Source organism: Sinohyriopsis cumingii, chromosome 5 (genome assembly GCF_028554795.1).
Source record: "Sinohyriopsis cumingii isolate HCF-2022 chromosome 5, ASM2855479v2, whole genome shotgun sequence".
Taxonomy (NCBI): domain Eukaryota; kingdom Metazoa; phylum Mollusca; class Bivalvia; order Unionida; family Unionidae; genus Sinohyriopsis; species Sinohyriopsis cumingii.
This window is the reverse complement of record NC_142965.1, coordinates 89,228,595-89,242,066: the sequence shown is the minus strand read 5'-3', so window position 1 is coordinate 89,242,066 and position 13,472 is coordinate 89,228,595. Positions and strand designations below refer to the sequence as shown.

The 13,472-nt window shown below is 39.9% G+C and overlaps 1 protein-coding gene across 1 annotated transcript in view; it reads left to right on the top strand.

Annotated features, from left to right (window-relative positions):
• LOC149799711 (beta-1,4-galactosyltransferase 4-like) overlaps positions 1–13,472 on the top strand; it is a 62,113-nt gene that overhangs the window by 28,159 nt on the left and 20,482 nt on the right. Inside the window, exons 3-4 of the mRNA XM_089959083.1 lie at positions 11,722–11,957; positions 12,391–12,593. Coding sequence (XP_089815209.1) covers positions 11,722–11,957; positions 12,391–12,593 — 439 coding nt within the window. The remainder of the gene's footprint in view (positions 1–11,721; positions 11,958–12,390; positions 12,594–13,472) is intronic.

Genomic DNA, 13,472 nt, shown 5'->3' with positions numbered 1-13,472 from the left:
ATTCTTATTATGCAGCGCAACCCGACCTACGATCGCGAATTGAACTTCAGGTCCAAGATACCAGTAAATACTTTCTGCCGTGTGAAGCGTTTATCGAAATTGAGGGAGAACTCGTGACAAATGCCGCCGATAATACACCATACGCAGATGACCATCGTGTTCGAGTTGGCTTCGTCAACAACGGTATCATGGCGTTATTTGAGAGCGCCAGATATCTTATTGACGGGCGAGAAATTGAATCAATAGAACGCGAGGTTGATGTTGCAACGACGATAATTGGGTTGGCGAGATACTCGGATGATTATACAAGATCGGCGGGCCCATCTATGATGTTTGCGAAGGACACCACCAATAACGCTGACCATATTCAGTACATCAACGTGCTGGCGGAAAGAGATACCGCAACTGACCCACAGGCTGAAGCAGCCAATCCAGACCGCAGAGCAAGACCAGGTGCTAATTTTAATATTATAAAAAGCACCAACAATGATTACAATCTAGGATTCGCAGCACGAGTAGGAATGTTGCAAGGACCACGCCGACAGTTTTCATGCGCGATTCCACTCCATCACATATTTGGATTCTGCAGAAATGTCAGAAAAGTTGTCTATGGGGCTAAGCATACAATCGCGCTGACGCGAAGGGGCGATGATAACAATGCAATATGGCGTGCTGCTGGCGTCGCTGCCGGTAAAGTCATTTTAACTAAAATGGCATTGTGGATGCCGGTGCTGACTCCATCAGTTACCACGGAAGCACGATTGTTAGCATTTATGGAACAGGGAGGGAAATCGTTGTTGAGTTGGCTAGCGGTAACAACTGATGCTAAAGAGGATAACGTCGCCGATACGTTTACATGGCACCTGGCGTCAAAACAGGGTGTTTCAGCCCCGCGTCATATATTCATAGCGCTGCAGAATAGGGAACGATTGGGTAGTCAAGAACGCAGCCATATGATATTTGATCAATTAGGAGTCAGGGATGTTTCGCTGAGAATAAACGGACAACAGGAACCATCCGAGGATATACAGCTTAATTACGGCGACAACCATATCGCACGTGTGTATCATCGATTGCTGTCGTATATGGGTCGTGATCAAAACGTCGACACTGGTTTGCAAATATCACAACTTGATTTTAAAAACCTGTATCCGATTTATTATTTTTCACTGGAACATCTTGATTTAACGAGACAATCCGTCGTTGATATACACTTCCGAGCTCGTATAGCCCCGGGTGGTGTTAATTATAGAGCGGTTGCTGTCATTCTCAGCGATAAATCAATGCTGCTAGAAGGTGTTGGTGGACGAATGAGAATCGTTGATGCGCCAGTGGAAAACATGTAATTGAAAGCACAAAACGCGTTTACAATAAATGTCGTATAGTGTCGTCAGTGTAGAGTTGACTGATGGTCAAGTCAAGAAATTACGATCAAAGTCGGCTAAACAATGCGGAACCACAATAACGCTGAAGCCGTCGCAGATGGCGGGTGGTAATCATAAGATATCGTTGACGGCGCGTCAAATAAAACATTTCAATGATGCGATGAAGAATAAAAAGGGTGTTCAAATAGATTTTTCGGCCGCAGCAATTAAAAACATGGAAAAGACCGGTGGGATATTTCCGCTGTTAGCTGCGATTCCGGCATTAATTGCCGCGGCCGCACCAGCAGTGGCTAAGGCGGCGGCGTTAGGAGCCGTTGGTACCGCGGCGGGGATGGCATTGAAGAAGGCAACCGGGAAAGGCTACAAAAAAAAACGACCCGTAGCCGGAAAGGGTCTAAGACTACCGGGAACCCCGTATTCATGGTATTCGGGAAAGGGTCTAAGACTACCGGGAACCGTTTATTAACGCAGGAGTCAATGACTCCTGAGTCAATGACTCCCATGTCTAATTTTGATTTAATAGACGCCGCAAACGCGTTAGCGATAAAAAACTTCAGAGGTGTTTTTATGAGGGATCAATTACCGGCGGCCCCAAGGAATACTGAAACCGGTATAATTAACCTCGATGGGTCCTCCGGAGCGGGAACTCATTGGGTTGCATACGCGATTGATCCGCGTGCGATCGTCTATTTTGATTCATACGGGTTAGCCCCGCCGAAAGAGTTTATGCGGTATATCCGGGCGTGTTCAGCCCCGGCGTGTTCAGCCCGGGTTTTTTATTCCACGCTGCCAACACAGCAGTTAAGTGACCCACCGATATGCGGCCGTGAGGTATTGAACGTACTCGCGGCGATTTCATCATCGCGAAAACCACCTCATGTGGTTGTAAACGAATACACTAGTGGGGTCGTAGAGGCCCGGCGGGTTAATTAGAAACGTCGTTTTTTTCTACAATAACGATGATTGATATTTGGGGACGACCGGTTTCGGCGCTGAAAGAATCCACGGAAACGGCCGCCGCCGACATAAAAAAACTAATTGAGGATGAAATCGCTGATATGTTAAATTTAATCAGTGTTGACCCAGGCGAAATAGTTGTATTTCAAGACCGCCAGGGTAAATTGAAATCCGGTAATGTGTCACTGAATGATGTTTTAACACGACAGCGTGATGCCGCCGAGGACACTATCGCGTTATATACCGGCGACGGACGACTCAAACCGGGTGAACATATATCGGCGGTAACATTAGTCAAAGACGGTTTTATAAGGTTGGATAGATCGGTGACCGAACTTGACGCGCAGGTGAAAAAATCTGTCACCGAGGTGAAAAAATCTATCACCGATATACAACTCACTACCGCTAGTTTTTTCGGGACCCCGGCGGTAACCGAACCAAATCTTGCAGCAATAATGGGTGCTATTTTGGATTTTGCAACGCTGTCGGGCCAATTTGTCTCGTTACGGAAAAATGTTAACAGGATCGATGACAACTTTGAAAAATTCTTTGGTAAAAAAAATACCAGACCGGATGAGATTACAACAACTATAAATGATATCACTGCGTATGGACAGGAAATAAAAACAATCAAACTTGATGTTGCAGAGAACAGAAATGGTGTAGTAGTACATGAGCGGGAAATAGAAATAATCGGCGCTAATGTTGCAAGGATCATAAATAATGTAGACTCGCATGGACGGAAAATAGAAACAATCAAAACTGATGTTACAACGATCATAAATAATATGGACACGCATACACAAGAAATAGGAATAATCAAAACTGATATTGAAGCGAACAAAAAGAGTGTAGACGCGCATACACAGGAAATAGGAACAATCAAAACTGATGTTGAAGCGAACAAAAAGGGTGTGGACGCGCATACACAGGAAATAGGAACAATCAAAACCGATATTGAAGCGAACAAAAAAAATGTAGACACGTATTGGCGGGGAATAGGATTAATCAAAACTGATGTTGCAGCGAACAAAAAAGGTATAGACGTGCATACATATGAAATAGGAACAATCAAACTTGATGTTGCAGCGAACAAAAAAAGTATGACCGAGAATACACGGGAAATAGAAACAATCAAAACTAATGTTGCAACGAACAAGAATAATATAGACGCGAATTTGCGGAGAATAGAAATAATCAAAACTGATGTTGAAGCGATTAAAGACGGACTACCGAGAATAACAGAGCAACTCGAAACTAATATTGAAGCGAACAAAAAAAATGTAGACGCGTATGGAGGGGAAATAAAAACAATCAAAACTGATGTTGAAGCGATTAAGGACAGACTACCTAGAATGACAGAGCAACTCGAAAAAATGAAAACACCTCATGGGATCATCGGCAGTGGCGTATACACGGTTCAATACGGATCATTCGATTGGACTCCTACGCGTAATGCAATAGATGTCACCGCAATTGTTAAGGGTATTTATCGATTGACATTGATTTCGGCGATGCAGTTCAGTATATCATCGCCGAGTTCATCCGGGTTTAACAATACAATATCAACAATCATCGACAAGGATACAATCGAACGGTTTATAATTAAAGCCGTTGATAGAAATCTAGCCGGGGCAAACATTACATGGTATGTGGAATTTGTAGCGAATCTAAGTAATTAAAAACACTAGTTCTTTTAAAATAAAAATGACCACCAAGGAAATTGAATCAGAGGTATCACCGACGTCACATCAATATCGATTCGATACCGCAAAAGAATTCTCCGCGAACTTGAAAACGCTTTCCGAACAATACCGTGCAAAAATAAAAAAATACCGCCGAAAAATAACCGCCATCGACGCGGTCGTGTACTCGGTGTCGGGTATAGTGGCCGGTACCGGTGTTATTTTATCCACGGTGACCACGATAGCCCCGATCGCTGTTCCAATCGCTGTCTCCGCGATGACAACAGTTGCTGGAGTCGCCAACGCAATCACTAGGAAGATATCATCGTGTTTTCAGAAAAAACTCAACGAGTATACAGTAAAACATCAAATAGTATCCGACGCATACTCGAAATTATCCGGGTTGATCTCGTTATCGATTGATAATTTGTTCGTATCCGATGTTGAATTCTCCACGATGGTCCAGTTATATAGCTCCGCGATGTCAAAAATCGAGGATTTTCAACTGGAAGCCGAAACCACCTGGTTGTTGAAATTAGACACTAAAGACAACAAATAATAATAATGTCGCTGAACCCCGAAGGGTTTCAATTACTTCAGCGGATCGCGGAGAACACCACTCCGGTACAAACAAATATGATATCAATAACGTCAACGAAACCCGAATTCAGTGTGAACTTCCCGTCGCCGGTTCCAGTGAAGGAAATAGCGCTGGCAAAATTGCGAGTATATCACAGTTGGCCTAATATTCGAGCGGACGCATTTAACGGACAACAACCTAATAACTCGCTGGTTTTTGCACGGAAAAATAAACCCGATGGGACCCCAGACTGGGAGGAGGTTACAATACCAACTGGGTCATACCAAATAGAGCAAATCAATAAAGAATTTCAACGCAGAATAAAATCGATCACAGGAAAGGAATCAAAAATCGCTATTACGGTTCATGAACCGACGTTATCATCGACGATTGAAATAAGCACACCGGGGTATATGGTTGATATTTATAACAGTTCAATAAGAACCATACTAGGATGGCCTAAGAATCCACCCGCGGATTTGCACACAAATGTGCAATCGTATCATGAGATTAATCCCAGTTATCTGAATGATTTGTCTATTATAAGAAACACGTTATTACCCAGCGAGTTTATATTTCAAGACAGGAATACCATGCAATGGTTTTTTCCGTATAAGAAAACTCCTGAATTGTCAGCCAAGGTCACAGTTCGTTTAGATGATATCACTGGTGCGTTTGCCGAGATTAATCGTAATTACCAATCACAACTAGAACAGCTACGGAAAACAAAAGCACGAAAACACGTTGAGGTGTTAAATCAACTTATATCAGACATGGAATATATTAATGAGCGAATCGTTAAGACAATATCCGATAGCAGCGATGATAATAAACAAAAATTCCTAACCGGGTATAATATCACAGAAGCCGATTTACCCGATTTCAAGTTTCCAGGATACAACGCGCCTGAACTAAGAAAGTCTCTTAATGATTTTCTCAGTCCATCAACTTATATCCTCAGACACGATAACGGGGATGATGGTATGCATATTGCTCCATACAACGTAAATATCGCATCGGTGATAGCAATCAATCTAGTGTGTGATGTTATCGAAGGGAGTTACCAGGTAGATACCAATCAATCAAATCAAGCTCAACAGGGATATATCCTTTATTCATTTTCACCAACAGCCCCTCCGGGATTTTTAATCGTTGAGAATCCGATTAATCCGGTCTATATGCGATGCCATGATCGGTTTTTAACGAGAATTAATTTTAAACTCACCGATCAGTCAAATAACCTAATTGATCTACAGGAGGAGGAGTTAGTGATCACTCTGTTTGTAAGATCATTGTAAATAACTTCTTAGCAGCAGAGGGGGCAATGACATCGACGCGGTCGTCGATGTGCTTACCGGACGCTGACGACGCTGGGAATCGGCGCGCAGAAGGTGTTAATTAAACCAAATGACGACGCGACGATCCCCCAACGACGTCGTCGTTTTTTTTTTACCAGGCGCTGACGACACTAGATCGTTGAGTGCAGAAAGTAATAATTAAGCAAAATAACGATTGGACAAAATGTCCGATTCGCCCCCTCTGCTGCTACATCCATGTGTATCATTGCTACAATTATTTTGACCCTAGTAAGAAAAGCAAAGGATTTGTTTAAATATGATAACATTGCAAAGAATGTGACGCAGGATTCTTAACTCGAAATGAATATTAAAATTATGGAGACAGATGGTTTGGCTGCTTGCGTTCGTGCCCTTGTGCTCAAAAGCTAAAGGAATAATTTCAAACTTACGCATGGCCCATTGAGGTAGCAGTGAATGAATTCGAGAACCTCCGTTATATTGCTGTCTTAACGGTAGCACGCTTTTGGACGTGTGAGATACTCGATTTATTGTACCCAGAACTCGCTCACTGGGTTGTAGATCCCATCGACGACTAGACAGAAAGGTCCAGGTCATTTCTGTAACTGTGAAATACGTCACAATGTGCGTTATCAATATGGATGGGTACAATGATGTTTCCATTATGTTGCACGTGTATTGAAACTGTCATCCACAACGCAACACCATGGTTTGAACGTAGGTGAATTTCTTCGTTTCGTACTCTTAATTGTTAATACCAGTTAAACGCAACGTGTGATTTAACAAATCTAAACAAGCAAGAAAAAAAACCCACCCCAAAACAATGGAAAATAATAACAACCCACAAAAAACAGATAGACCACCATCAATAAAAACAACAATGATCTCGATTTATTGTATTATATTTGTGGCATCGTCGTCAGAAACATCATCAAAAGACTGTTAATATTGCGAAAAAATGAAAGAATGAGTTGACCATGAATCATGGCTGTTGTAGTGTAACTGGCATGCATAATGATCAGTTACCGATGCTATTGGAAGCAATCTTAGATTACTGGTTCTGTATTATCCAAATGTTTAAGGTACGGATCTCAATAAAAATCCCAAAAGTCAGACAGATCTCTCCAAACAGCATCATCCATTCTGAAATGATGTATGTTGTCGAGGATGTAAAGGTGAGACTATCCTGGGTAACTTTTATAATTAAGATGATAGGTAATAAAAATAGTAACGTACTTGTATTTTGGGGGATATTTTGCCCATAGAGCCAGGTATATAAAGAAGACAATAAGAGATCCTTTATCATGTCTTTGATCAACATGTAGTTAAATTGCTAGACGTTTTTGGCAACCGGAGGTCATCTATCTTCATTGGGTATTCTTTGGGTTGAGAGATATTAGAAAGAGATGTTCTGAGTGAAATATTGTTGTGCAAAGGAAACAAAAATGGATACTATTTCTGAACTTGTTTTTAGTTTGATTTGTATATGCTAAAGTCGAGAACAATATGTGTATGTGATTAAGGATATTTAACGTAGTTTGAACACTTTTTTCTGTCATATCGCTACGAACTCTGCAGTGTGGCAGTTCTTTGTGATATTTAATAACACTGGACAACAAATTTTTACAAAAGTCATGTTACTGAAATAAAATTAGTCAATTCTTATCAATTTTTATGTGCTGAACACGAATATGACAGTCAAATTGCAAAATTGGCTCTAGTTTTTTTGTAATCTGCAAGAAATTAATGTTTACATAACGAAATGCATTCCAATAGTAAAAGGTCAACTGTAATAGCCTACCTATAAAAATCAAGTCATTGACTACATCTTAGATTTCTTCGCCTGTTTCTTGTACAGCTGTTCGGGAGCATCTCTGAGGAGTGTCCAGCAGTAGTCAGCCAGCATTGTAGTGGACCATTTTCCCTGGTATCTTTGTTCCATTGTTGCGATATCTTGATGAAAACGTTCGCCGTGTTCATCATTAACAATACCACAGTTGCTAGGAAAGAAATCCAAATGGGAATGAAGGAAGTGAATCTTTAGAGACATATTGCAGCCAAGTTTCTTATGCTTCATCAACATGTCTTCTACTAGTTCCTTATAGTTTTCTGCCCTAACATTTCCGAGGAAGTTTGTAGAAACTAGGCGAAAAGCATTCCATGCTTGTTTCGCGTCACCTTCCAGCAAGTTGTTGAACCGGTCATCTTTGAAAAGCTCTCGAATCTGAGGACCCACAAAAACTCCCTCTTTAATCTTTGCTTCGCTGAGTCGAGGGAATTTTTCATGCAGGTATCGGAATGCTGGCAAAGTCCGGTCAATGGCTTTCACGAAGTTCTTCATCAAACCTAGTTTGATGTGAAGGGGTGGTAGCAAGATTTTCTGAGCCTCAACCAGAGCTGGGTGTTGGATATTCTTCTCTCCAATGGCTACATTCTGCCTGTGAGTCCATTCCTTCCTCATGTAGTGCATTTCCCTTGCTCGGCTATCCCACTCGCATAAGAAACACATGTATTTTGTATATCCTTGCTGCAGTCCCATTAAAAGGGCAACTACCTTCAAATCACCACAGAGGTGCCAGCTGTACTTGTTATACTCAATGGAATTCAGTAGCTGCCTTAAGTTATCGTATGTCTCTTTCATGTGGACAGCATACGCTACTGGAATAGATGGAAGAATGTTTCCATTGTGCAAAAGCACAGCCTTGAGACTCAGTTTCGAAGAGTCCACAAATAGTCTCCATTCTTGTGGGTCATGAGTGATTTTTAAAGCATTCATGAGGCCCTCAATATCGGAACAGAATATCAGATTACTTTCCTTTCTGAAGAAAGGCTCCAATTGCTGGTGGCGCTTTCGATATGCAGTAATTGTGACATCTTCTTCTAGAAGATTCCATTGTTGGAGTCTTGATCCTAGCAATTCTGCCTTGTTCTTTGATAAGTCCAAATCACGAATCAGGTCATTTAGTTCTTCCTGTGTTATTCTGTGTGGGGTTGATGATGCACCACAGTGAAAATCTGGATCACTGCATGCTGATGGACCAGGAGAAGAACAGGTCGACTCACCTTTGTCTTCGTCAGATGAATCAAGAGAATATTCTGCTGGAGGTTCTGGAATAGGAAGTCCCTCACCATGTGGAACTGGTCTCAATGCAGACGGAATGTTTGGGTAGACTATTCTCGACTTCTTTCGCTTCGTTATTCCGCCGGAAAGAGGAGGAACCAAGCAGAAGTAACAGTCATTTAGGTGGTTGCTTGGCTCTCTCCACACCATTGGGACTGCAAACGGCATTGATGACCTTTTGCAATTCAACCACTGTGAAAGCTGTGTTGTACATGTAGCACAGCATATATGCGGAGCCCAAGGCTTGTCTTGGTCACCAACCTTGCATCCGAAGTAAAGATGATATGCCTTCTTCACTTGAGAATTGATACTTTTCTTCTGGTTGGCAAATGTCACTTCCCCACAAATATAGCAAAAATTGTCCGCGGTATTAACACACTTTCGAGGCATTACTGTTCTTTATTGTACGTAAATGGATAAAATAATAAGTTTTATGTAACAGTAGCTTGAACTGTCTCGCACAACGTCTAAAATATTTTAAATGCTGAACCTATCTGATTGGGCTTTATATAGTACACTGCTTACGTCAGCTTCAGCAGCCGCCTGGCATTAGTATAATAGGCCTACACATGTATAGTACACTGTTGACGTCAACTTACTTCAGCAGCCGCATGGCATTAGTATTGCATTGCATCAGAAAATGATGCAATCAACTGTGGATGATGTGAGCATGATGGTATTATGCAATGTTACATCATTATTCCGGATGTTGCTGCAGTCCTACTGGATAAATTTACACAGTGAAACATAGAAAATGAGGTATATGAATATCTTCAAAACGAGAGCCAATACAAATTTTTCACGGTTATATTCGTGTTCGGCACACCAAAATACTACAGATTAGGGCCTTTTCAAGTCAGTAATGATTTCACTGTTGACCAGTGTAATTGATCAGTATGCCGTAGATATGTAGCATCATGTACCACCCATTCACATCATCCTTACACCAGGTCGACAAATCTTAACACTTAACTTAGCGCCTAGCGAGACGGCTTCCAGTGCCAATTTTATAAGTGTTTGGAATGACTTACTCGGGTTTCGAACCCGCGGCCTCTCGCATCCGAGACAAACTCTGAAACCACTTAGGCCACCGGAGCGCAAACAATGACTTCTTTCTTTGTTTTTCTGCATCTCAAGCGTCATCACAGACTGTTGCGTATGTGATTAATACGTAAATTGTACCTTATTTACTATACTAATTGTGCCTCTTCTGATACATTAATATGACCTCATCTGATACATTAATTGTATCATATCTGATGCATCAATTGTGCCTTATCTGATACATTAATTGTGCAACAATTGTGTCTTATCTGATGTATTAATTGTGCCTTATCTGATACATTAATTCTAGCTTGTCTGGTACATCAATTGTGCCTTATCTGATAAATTAATTGTGGATTATCTGAAACATTAATTGTGGATATTCTGATACATTGATTGTACATTATTTGATACATTAATTGTTCTTTATCTCAATGCCATGCAATTAATTTCAATAGATTTCGTTTGCTATGTTGCTGAATGACATTGTCAACGTGTAATCCCTCCTCAACATTTGCAACAAATGTTTTCTCCATCACGCATGTTGGAACAATGGTGTGCACAGTTATGTTGATATCATCCATCCGAATCAGTGGTTGAAAAAAAATTAAAAACCAAACGTTCTCTCTGTGGCATGCCTCAAATGGTTTACGACCATCTCATGCCGTCTCCACTTTGTAGAAAGATTTAGACAATCTCAAGACGGAAAAATGCGCCACCAGTGCAGAGAACAATACAAGATCATATATGATCCATTTTGTCTTAATGTATCAGCATGCCAGAACAGCAGAACAATCATAAGTACCTTGCACAATGGCACGTGTTTCGGTGCCAAATGCGAATTCCAGGTCAGACTACACACACCTAGCAGAGCTAGCGAGGGAGAATTATTTCGATTGAAATTTGATTCTGCGTGCGATTGTTCAAACCACAGTTTTACTAAACGTTTATAAATTCCATCTTAAATCCATATTTTATATTATCTTGCTTATGATAGTTTAGACATTTCCAATCTGTTTCATAGAGATAAAGATCGTAGAAAAGATGCAAAATGACGTCTTAGTTTTAAGAAAGAAATAACACGTGGAGACATTTTGTACCTGAGCAAGAGTTAAAATTAGCTACAGTTGCGCATCTCCTCAGACTTTCATTAGAGATTAGGCAATTCAAGATTTGATGAGTGCATATTAATCTTTTATGGCTCAGGTAATAAGAAAGATGATCAAAGATTTCAATCTGACGAAATAACTTTGAAATGCTAAGTAATAATGGAGTTAAAATCCTTAATTTAAACATATGTTTCATAACGAGCACCTATTTATATCAATACGATCAATTGTTTATCTAAACTTTTGCGTTGTATTTAATACCGCCTTGGTTCAAAGCAGTTGAACATCTGATATGACGTGATCTGCAAAAAAGGGTGGGACTGTTTAAAACAGTGGAGTCGTTTTTCGTGTATAGACGTGAAACTGGCGAACCATTGACTGCTAAGAGATATATTGGAATGATAACGAATTATGCTCGGAATAGGCTAAGAGAGAGAGAGAGAGAGAGAGAGAGGGAGACAGAGAGAGGATATATTGAATTACAGTTTGAATTATTGAGTTGATGTGTTTCTGATTCATTTCAGTCGGAAAACTTACAATAAATGCACAGAACATCATAGAAAGTGTTTCCAATGACAACAGCCTTAGACGTGTTGAGTATGGGGGAAGGTACATTCCTGATGATTGTGCAGCAAGGGAGAGAACCGCGATTATTATACCGTACAGGGACCGAGAGGAACATCTGGATATTTTGACAAGACACCTACACAATATTCTTCAACGACAACAGCTAGAGTATCGAATATTCGTTATAGAAATGGTAAACACATACAATAATAGATGTAACACATTTTAATATTTCCTTACTATGATGCCATCGATATTGAATTAAAACTTGATTGTTTTGAGCCATTTCATAAACACAACCCAACAATGACGTGAATGACTCACTCTACCTACATGCAGTAGTCTGCGTCTCTGTCTCTCTCCGTCTATCTCTACCTCTCTCTGACTGTGTATTATGGCATGTTTGCACTATATTAATAGCGGTAACCATGTTTGAATATATGCAAAAATGAATGTACAAACGTGTATGGCAAATCCATGTTCAAAATGTCTTCTAATTGTTGTACACTCAGATTCGCGTATGTTTTATTCTAACTTTTTACCCTACTTTAGATATGTTTTCAGACAGATTAATGCAATTGATTTTTTCAATGTTTAAATCTTCTGAGTGTTGTTTCTTCTTTTAGGCACTTCCAACGCAGTTTAATAGGGGTCTACTGGCAAACATAGGGGTCTTATTTGCGAAGGAAACTGGTGATTTTTCTTGCTTCATAATTCATGACGTTGATGCGTTATTGATGAACGACAAAAATCTATACAGATGTGGAAGCCAACCGAGACATCTTGTGACAGGCAGCACAAAGTTCCGCACAGAGAATAATGAATACGGGTATCTCTTGTTTTTATTTAGCATATTTTTAAGTGTAATGTATATTGTTATAACATCTGTCTTTGTGTCATCCCATTACTTAGAATCATTATGAGGCGCTGCAATTAAAATTACTGATTTGTTAGTGTATTTATCCTCATGGTGTCCATAACCAAGATATAATTTGTTTTCATTATGCCTTGTGTGTCGTTATGGTCGGGTTGGGGGGTTATGTGGTGTCAAATTCTAAAATATACGAATGTTATAATATTTGATATAGCATGGAGATGGACAATTACGAATCCATTATCTGGTTAAAACACTATACGACAACATCCATAAACCACTCTATATTTCTAAATCGTAAAGAAGACACTCGAGCCCTTGTCATAAATCGCTTTTGGTTCAATGTATAGCTCTCAAACAAGCTGTTTTAACAAAAAAAAATAATGGCCAATTGAGGTACATCTTAGTGTGTTGTTTATACTATTACAAACATAGCTCCTTTGTTAGCAATATTATGTATTTGACAATCTTGGATCCTGGATGAATTTGAACATTTTTTTGTAAGAAATTTAAAAAGGAACGAATTTTGTTAAATGATTAAAAAGAGTTTGTGATTATATCTTCTGTTTCCAAAGAATACTTTGAAAGATATTTGAAAAAAAAGGAAACAATAAAAAACAGAATTGAAAGGAACCAGATAAATGTGAAAAAAATTATAAAGACAGTTCATAAGTAAATTAGCATCCATAATATGTGCGTCCACTAGTGCTCTTATGTCAATTCATTATTTCCAGCTTCACAGAAAATTGGATTGACCATACGCTTTGGTAGTCTAGTATGAAATCGGTGACAAGGATATGAATTGGCATTTACTTAATATTACTGAGCATGTGA